Consider the following 9,150-nt stretch of genomic DNA (forward strand, 5'->3'; position numbering starts at 1 on the left):
GAACTCCTTTCCCACCAGGTCATTAAAGTGGGGATTAGGGAAGATGGAAACCATCCTGCTTTAAAACATCCTACATGTTCAGTGTAAAGTAGAGCATGCTCGGAGACCTTGGAGTGATGGAGTGAAGGGGAGTGGACTGGAGGATCATCGAGGCGGGAACCTCTCCCATTAAAGAGTTTTCCACACTCACATCACAGCAATAGAAACATGGTATTTGGATGCCGAGCTTAAAACAAGGGTGAATTTCAGGACCTAACATTCATGCAAAGTACCTAAGCCTTCTGCCTCGAGCATACGAGGTGCTTGGCACTCACTCCAAGAATGTAAATTCTTTTAAAAGTATTTTAATTCCAAAAGCAAAGTAATTAGAACATATGTGCCCTGCTTACATTTCATTAACAACAACAACAACAAATAGGTACAGAGCCCATGAGCCCTGCTGCATGGTCTGCTATCCTAGACCCTTCAACAACCTACACCCACTACTGGCACAGTAATATCCTGGGGAATTTTCCTTGACTGAGGATTGGACAGGACAGCAGTTTGCGTGCAGATCTGGAGGCCGGCCATGGTGGCCTTCATGCTCCTTTTCTGGGCAATTTTGTTGTTTTTGTTCCAGGATGGTGATCAACACAGAGAGCAATATCCTCCTATTCCAGTTTGAGAAAATCAAGTGGCAGTACTTCCTGGAACGGACCAAACAAAGAAAGAACAGGGATAAAGAGGACAGGGAGGAAAACCTCCCGGAAGTCACATCTAAGACTAGCACTCCGATTCACAACCTGGGGAGCTCCATATCTAGTAAATACCTGGTGGCCCAGGAGTCTCTGTTAAGTAAATCTCACAAGTCCCGCGTTCACCTGTTGGCATCCAGGACAACAACAAGTAAGAGAACTGACTCCCAGGCCATCAGAGTGGTACCCAATGGAGCAGGTCTTGGGCTGCCAGGACTAGTTTCTTCATGGTATATTTTGTCCAGTGGTTTCTTGATGATATAAATCCCACCTTTAAGGAAGGTGGGAGCAATTTTCTTTGATTCACCAATTTGTTAGCCAGCTCAAGGGAATCTCCTGATTTTTAAGGCCTAAATTTTCAGATTATTAGAATCTTTGTACAATAGCTAACATTAGCCCTTAATACTTGCTATTAAAACAAAAGCAAGCAATCAACATCCTCCCTCCACACCCCCTAGCCAAACATATGGTACGTAATTATTTTCTTAGGACAAAATCCTATATAGTGAAAGGCTAATATTCAAATCAACTGAATAGCAGAACAACTGGTTGCTATGACATGCACTGATCACCAGGAGGCAGACGCTCAATGCAGGAGTTGCCCCCTGGTGGTCAGTGTGCCAGAAGCTGGGCTCACGGCTGGTGAGCACAGCAGCAGTGGCAGAAGATTACCTAAGCCATCAGTTGGACATCCCCTGAGGGCTCCTGGACTGCAAGAGGGTGCAGGTCAGGCTGAGGGACCCCTCCCCAGTGCACGAATTTCATGCACTGGGCCTCTAGTGTTGTTATAAGGCAGAAGAAAAATGTTGTATGCAAAAGTATTATCTCTACCCCTGGTTGAGAACACGCATACCTGGAAAATATTAGTTATGAAGCAGGTACCTCTGTATGTGTGTGTGTGTGTGTGTGTGTGTGCGTGTGTGTGTGTTTAAGTGTGCAGTGGAGTGGCATGACTCATGCCATTTATAAGACATACAAAGAATAAATTGTGTGGGGACTAGAGTAGGCAAACTCCTTTTATTAACCTACTAGAGGCCCAGTGCATGAAAATTCATGCACTGGAGGGGGGGTCCCTCAGCCCAGCCTGCCCCCTCTCACATCCTGGGAGCCCTCAGGGGCGGGAGGGGACCTGGTGATCAGGGGAAGGTGATGCCCCCATCATACCTCTGCTGCTGCCACTGCCGGCAGCACAAGCCTCGGCCGGCCCTGTTTACCTGAGCTTCAGGCAGCCCTGGGTGGCTGGGCAGCCACCATCTGAGGCATGTCTGTGCCTTGGGCCGGTCTTGGGCAGCTGGGGTCTGAGGGGACTGGGGGACTCAGGAGGCAGGCACCTCAGCAGGGCTGAGGGGACTGGGCGCCACCATCTTGTGGCTGTGGGCGCTGCCATCTTTGAGAGAATGATGGTCAATTAGAATATTCCCTTCTTATTGGCTGTGGACACCACCATCTTTGAGGGTGCGGCAGTCAATTAGCATATTCCCTCCTTATTGGCTGTGGGTGCCGCCATCTTTGAGGGTGGGACAGTCAATTAGCATATTCACTTTTATTGGCTGTGGGTGCCACCATCTTTGTGACGGTGTGAGGGTCAATTAGCATATTCCCTCTTTATTAGATAGCATATTTGGTGTGTGAAGTTGGACCCATAGATTAATAGATCACCTCCCAGAATATAGAGGACGGAGAGTTTCAGATAATGCTTAGAGCTTAATAATCAGTAGGTGGGGTGATCAATCCTTAGGCTCCAGGTGACTATCTAGTTTCATATGACAAACAATAAGATGATGGTTTGAATGAAAAACAATCAAATTATCAGCTATGCCCCCATTATTCAGGCTTAATTGAATTATGTACTTACTATAGTTTTTTCATCAATCTTAATTTAGCAGGGTCATTAGAGGTGCCTCAAAGTCAAATAAAGCTAAAATCACCCCGAAGAGATGGAGATGGCAAAATGAGAGTGAGTCCTGTTTCTAAGGAAGTCATTACCTCAGATAGTGAGCGGGAGAGTCAGGAAGCAAAATCCCTTTCAGGAGGTAAGATGGATAGTGATACTTTAGTCTCAGTAGCATGCTCCAACTCTTTCTCTCTCTCTCTCTCTCTCTCTCTCTCTCTCTCTCTCTCTCCCTTTGTTCAGTCTAGTTTTTTAGCAGATCATTAAAGTTGCTTATCTTTGAGAATTCAGAATGTATAAAATGCCTGGCTTTTCCTAAGAGTGATTGGTTTTACTTAATTGTTTTCTTAAGAGCTTGAGGCCACAAAATGAGAAACTTTGTAAGAGCTAAATTTCCAGTTTTGGGCTCATAGCCTGACTTCCTTCCCTGCCATTTAGCCTCCTCAGTTCCTGGACAGTTATGTCATGAGTCTGAGTAATGAGGAACAGAAGAAAGAAAGGAAGTTATGTCTGATTTCAGAGGGTGTTTTAGGGGATTTCATGAGGAAGGAGATAGATTTGGGGACAGGTGCTATACATATGAGATAAAGAGATAAGAGAGATGGGGAAGGGGCTTTTAAGAAGAATTACTGGACATCCATAAATAGTATGTCCCTTTGTTTTTGAAGAACTTCGATAAAGATTTACAATGCCTTTCAAATAGTTTGGTTAATACAACAGTGCTTCTTTGAATCAAACTCCCTGCAGAGACTAGTTTTAAGGTGAGGGAAAACAATTAAGTTTTAGAAGGGCTCTACTAACAGTGGGTATCTTTGTATGTACCTATGTCTGTGTACCTACGTAGATATATACCTATAGTATAAAGTGCTAGGAGAGGCTTTGCTGAGCCAAAGGACAGCTGCATTTAAAAACTAGAAAGATATTGTCATGGTTGTCCTTTAAAGATGGTGTATCAATTTACCATCCCACCAAGAATGCATGAGGACTCCCACTGCACCCATGCCAACAATCTAGCATTTTCTCTCTCTTTTTTTGTTTGTTAATTCTCATCGGGGGAGATATTTCTATTGATTATTAGAGAGAGTAGAAGGGAGGGGGAGAGACAGAGAGAGAAACATTAATGTGAGAAAGACACATAGATTGGTTGCCACCCAAACATGCCTTGACTGGAGCCAGGGATTGAGCCTGTAACTGAGGTACATGCCCTTGACCAGAACAGAACTCAGGACCCTTTCATCTGCAGGCCTACCCTCTGCCCACAGAGCCAAACCAGCTAGGGCTATCTATCATTTTGCACTTGCTTATATCATACGAATAAATGGTCTTTGCATTTCTTCAAGAATGATCACTAACAAACTAAATGTTCATTAGTGGGCAATGACTAATAATAACAAATATATATTCTGCAGTATTACACAACAGATACAATTATATCACAAGAATATATATATATATATATATATATATATATATATAGACACAAAATATCATTATATAAAAAAGACAAGTCAATGAACAAAGAGTTATCACAATTTTTATGAAAAGAGAAAAAATTGTGTGGTTTGTCATACATGTACACACATAGGTGTGGAATGGTTTGTTCTGGGATTGAGAGTGGGGAAGATTTTGACATCTTAATTTTATTTTGTTTTATATGTTTTCATAAAATATTATTTAATTCACAAAGTGAAAGGGAGAAATATGAAGTTTTATTCCATCCTAGTATGTCCATACACAAACATCTTGGGATAAGGAAGATTATATGCTTAACACATGGTCGCATTTTATTTGCTAGTTATAGGTTGCTATAGTTGGTGATACAGACTTTCACTTGCTGGGTCTGACTAAACAAATGACTTCCACTTTTCATGACTCAGTTATTCCTTTCATAAAATGGGAATGCTACTTTCAGTGTACCTGTGAGGTATTGTAGGGGTCGAAAGGCCCAACTGAGATATAATAGCACCGACGTAGTAGATTTGCTCACCTGTGAAGACATTCTTAACTCAGATCTTAGGCACCTTGGTCTTGACCATGATATAGAGCAGTGATGGCGAACCTATGACACGCGTGGTGTGTCAGAGGTGACACGTGAACTCATTTATTTGGTTGATTTTTCTTTATTAAATGGCATTTAAATATATAAAATAAATATAAAAATATAAGTCTTTGTTTTACTATGGTTGCAAATACCAAAAAATTTCTATATGTGACACGGCACCAGAGTTAAGTTAGGGTTTTTCACAATGCTGATACGCCGAGCTCAAAAGGTTCGCCATCACTGATATAGAGTGACACGATGAATCTCTGGTTCTTGTCAGCAGCTTTTGGTGCTGCTGCTGTTGTGCAAAACATTTCAGGAACTCCTATTCAGGAGCTGCCTTTCGGTCATGCTGTGATATTTAGCATTTCCCAGGGGTGACATATCTTTTGAAGGTAGTTTTGACTTTAGAAAATGTCCAAAGATCATTTGGAGTCAAATTTGATTAATAAGATGGGAATATAATTTTGTCATTCAATTTTTCTTTAAAAACAGGTATGTTACTATGAATTTCTAAGGCCTATTTTCTGTGAATTATAAATGAGGTATGACATTTCAAAATATGTGTGGCGCATTGGGATTACATATGTCCCTCCATAATATGCATCTAGAGGTTAATGCACACTTACACACAAGTACTAGCATATTTGTTAATGACTTATTGCATTGAATATGTCATAATTTCTGGTATCATGGAGGATTTTTGCCCACATGATGGATGACATGTCCATTGGGCAACAGATATGTCAGTTTGCATCCCAATTAGAAGGGATTTAATTTTCATGCTTAAGTACTTAATGCTTTTCATGGGACACTGATTTTTCTTTTCTTTTCTTTTGGAAAAACTAGATGATACGGAGAGAGTACCCAAAAAACGACAACTGGAAACTTTTGGACACTGGCCCAAACACTCAAGGAGGAAGTCCCAGAAAATCTCTATGTCGCCCGACCGGTTCCTACTGACAGTTAATGCCCTGCAGCAAGCCCATCATTCAGGGAAGTATGCCTATCCACATAGGACCCAGTCCCAAGTCATTGATGTTTGGGAACCTTCAATTTCGCACCCAAGGAAGGTCCTTAGTTTCAAAGGAAAATCATTACAACATGCAGTTGACACGTTAAGAGTCAGCCACCCTCCCATAGATGTGAAACAAACCAATATTTCCCTTGAAATCCAGAAACTGCAGCCCAACTTGAAGAACTCTTTGCACGATTCCCGAATCCAGTCTTCCATACCCCAGCCCATGATTATCCGCTCCAGGATCTCTGGCAGCTTAAAGGTTGAAGATCAAGTCACCAGATCAAGTTCCATTGACGGGGCAGTAAGCAGCTTCAGACCCTTAACCAGCCTGCATGTCATTAAGGCAAACCGCATGGTGGCTCCACAAGTAGATACGACAACCCAGCCTGTCAAGAAAGAACGGCCTTGCTTCTGCCCGGCCCTGGATCCATTTAGAATGAACAGCGAATTCATGCTGTTGACTGTGAGGGAGGAGAAAGAGTACGAGGAAGCCAAGCTGAAAGAATATCAGGCCACAAAGCCCACTGGAGTGGTCAACCCAGAAAGGGCCAGAAAAGCTGCATGGATCAGGAAGATCAAAGGCCTGCCCATAGACAATTTCATGAAGCAAGGGAAAACCGCAGCCCCTGAACTTGGTCCAAATGTATTTATCTGAACCAGCCTTGTGAAATTACAATGTCTTGCAATAAAAAGGAAACCAAGTAGACATTGGTGTTTGGCTTATTTTATTTTATTTTATTTTATTTTAGTGAAGTTGGAATGACATAGGGAGGATGCTTGCTGTCAGTCAAACCTGGGAACAGAAATAAGTGGGGTCTGTGAAAATTTGGGAATACATAATCCCCAGGAACTCACTCTCTTGTTCCTGCTTCCTTGCATTTCATGTTTCCTCCATAGCCATGTGGCCCTGCGGACCCCACACGCAGTGGACTGATAGATGCGGATGGGAACACAAGCTAAGCTACCCTGATGCTGGACTGGACACTGCTCCCATATGGAGCGAAAACTCTGGACACTGGCTCTGATTCCAGCTCTGCTGAAGCCACAGCTACACTGCTTCCTCGGCGGGACAAGGGGACATGGGAGCTTGGGAACTCGGGGGGTTTAATTCCACAGAAATAAAGCTTTCTACAACAACTCATCCTCCCGTGCGAGGCTCAGAAAATTCCTTTTCTCGGGAAATCACGAGAAGTGCACTCCCACTAGCAACAGATGGAGATGTGGAGATCTCCCTACCGCTAACAGTATCAGGGTCCAGGCAGGTGATTTAGAAGAGTGCAGTCCACCATTGGAGAGTTCAAGCCCCATCCTAGTCTGTGGCCCAGCATGGCCATAGGATGCTGTGAGATAATAGAAAATATCTATTGGCCTCTGCCCCTCATTCTTGGCACAGCTCCTGAAAGCCCTGTAATTTCCCAAGCAATAAGAATAATAGGAATATCTTTTGTTCTAATATTTGTCTTTGACCCCCTCCCTGGCACAGACATCTTGAAAACCTTTTAATTCCTAAGTGATAACAACACTTAGTGTTCTAATGATGTCACTGGGTGGGCTCCTCGATGGGCTCTTATCACCAGAAAAAACAAGCCATGAGGTTTGGAAAGAGAGGCTGTAAGTGGAGTTAACAATTAGACATGCCTGCATGAGGAAGCTCCATAAAAACCCCAACAGCAGGGGTTTGGAGAGCTTCCCGGCTGGTGAACACATCCACATCCTGGGAGGCGACACACCCCAGCTTCACAGAAGCTCCTGAGCTCCGGACCCTTGCAGACCTTGCCCTATGTATCTCCATCTGGCTCTGCGATTTTTTTGTTTTTTGTTTTTGTATCCTTTTATAAACTGGTAAATGTGTTTCCCTGAGTTCTGTTAGCTGCTCTTGCAAGTTAATTGAATCTGAGGAGAGGGGTCCTTGCAAACTTTGATCTATAGCTGGTTGGTCAGAAGCACAGGTGATAACCTGGGCTTGTGACTGGCATCTGAATACGTGTGTCGTGTGTGTGCGTGAAAGAGAGAGGGAGAGAGAGAGAGAGAGAGAGAGAGAGAGAGAGAGAGTCTTGTAGGACTGAGCCCTTAACCTGTGTGATCTGATGATGTCTCCAGGTAGATAGTGTCAACATTTAATTAAATTGTAGGACACCCAGCTGGTGCTGCAGAGAATTGCTTGATGTGGAGAAAAACCTCAAGATATTTGGTGACAAGAAATTAAGTGTTTTGTTTTTTTTTAATATATTTTATTGATTTTTTACAGAGAGGAAGGGAGAGGGATAGAGAGTTAGAAACATCGATGAGAGAGAAACATCGACCAGCTGCCTCCTGCACACCTCCTACTGGGGATGTGCCCGCAACCAAGGTACATGCCCTTGACCGGAATCGAACCTGGGACCTTTTAGTCCGCAGGCCGACGCTCTATCCACTGAGCCAAACCGGTTTGGCAGAAATTAAGTGTTTTATATGAGTAGTAAAGAAGACACACAGGAGAGATACACAGTAGGGAAGAACTAGTTTTTTTCCTACACAGGATATAATGTGAATTGAGATTTTCCTATACAGATGGTAATGAGTTCAAATAGTATGCAAAACAAAAACAACAAAACAAAAACAACAAAAACCCCAACCCCACAACCCCTCACAACCTACATGGCATGGGCTGTCTAGATGCAAAGGTAACCTGTTCACTGCCTGCACTTTTCACTTTCAAGTACAGGAATACTATTGTTTGCCAAATTGAAAACAATTTCTTTTCTTATTAGGTTTGAAGTAGCACTGTCAAATAGCCATGTAACAATAGAGATTTTAATAGAAAGAATTCTCTCAATTAAGGAAATGTGCTAATTCACATTATTCCATGAGTCTTCAACAGCAGCTGGACCTGTAGACCACCCGGTAGGATGCTGTTATGATTAATGTCAAAGATGATTTACGACCCCTGAGTTTCACATCCTTCATATGGGCAAGATCACACCATCAGCAGCTGAACTTAAAACAGTAATGCGAATACCATCTTCTATTTACGAGGTGCTTACCCTGTACGTTACCATTATCATCCCCACTTTACAAAGAAAGAGGTACAGAGGTTAGCTAATCAATAAGAAGAGGAGAGGAGGTGGGGGGCTTTGGGGCAGCTCAAACCCAGAAGCTCACACTCCGGGGACCAGCTCTCAGACTCTCTATTCCTTACTCTTTCCGGGTGTGTTTTCCTCTCATAATTAAACCCTCCACTACTTACTGGAGTCCTGCTTTGTTCTTCTTACTAACTTTTTACCCCTTCGCAGGAGCACATCAATTTTTTTCCATTGCTTCTAAAATTTAAGGTAGAAATATGATACCCTCGCCTTCGGACATTGATGCTGGTAGGAATACTAATAACAGCTCTCAGGTGGCACTAACACCTCCACGCGGCTAGCCACGCCCCCACTCGCCCCGCACAGCTTGCCCCGTCCCTGGTCGCTCCGCCCCCGAGTCG

General features: G+C 43.2%; 2 protein-coding genes across 2 annotated transcripts in view; both read left to right on the top strand.

The window, feature by feature from the left end:
* The window catches only part of CDRT1 (CMT1A duplicated region transcript 1), a 37,561-nt gene extending 31,168 nt beyond the window's left edge, over positions 1 to 6,393 (top strand). Inside the window, exons 12-14 of the mRNA XM_005857335.2 lie at positions 620 to 885; positions 2,618 to 2,767; positions 5,516 to 6,393. Of these exons, the coding sequence (XP_005857397.2) occupies positions 620 to 885; positions 2,618 to 2,767; positions 5,516 to 6,342 (1,243 nt within the window). The 3' untranslated portion in view covers positions 6,343 to 6,393. The remainder of the gene's footprint in view (positions 1 to 619; positions 886 to 2,617; positions 2,768 to 5,515) is intronic.
* A 2,613-nt stretch (positions 6,394 to 9,006) lies between these two features.
* LOC102259246 (Golgi apparatus membrane protein TVP23 homolog B) overlaps positions 9,007 to 9,150 on the top strand; it is a 23,463-nt gene continuing 23,319 nt past the window's right edge. The window contains exon 1 of the mRNA XM_014544064.1: positions 9,007 to 9,037. Within this exon, the coding sequence (XP_014399550.1) occupies positions 9,007 to 9,037 (31 nt within the window). The remainder of the gene's footprint in view (positions 9,038 to 9,150) is intronic.

Source organism: Myotis brandtii, unplaced genomic scaffold, assembly GCF_000412655.1.
Source record: "Myotis brandtii unplaced genomic scaffold, ASM41265v1 scaffold1103, whole genome shotgun sequence".
Lineage (NCBI taxonomy): Eukaryota > Metazoa > Chordata > Mammalia > Chiroptera > Vespertilionidae > Myotis > Myotis brandtii.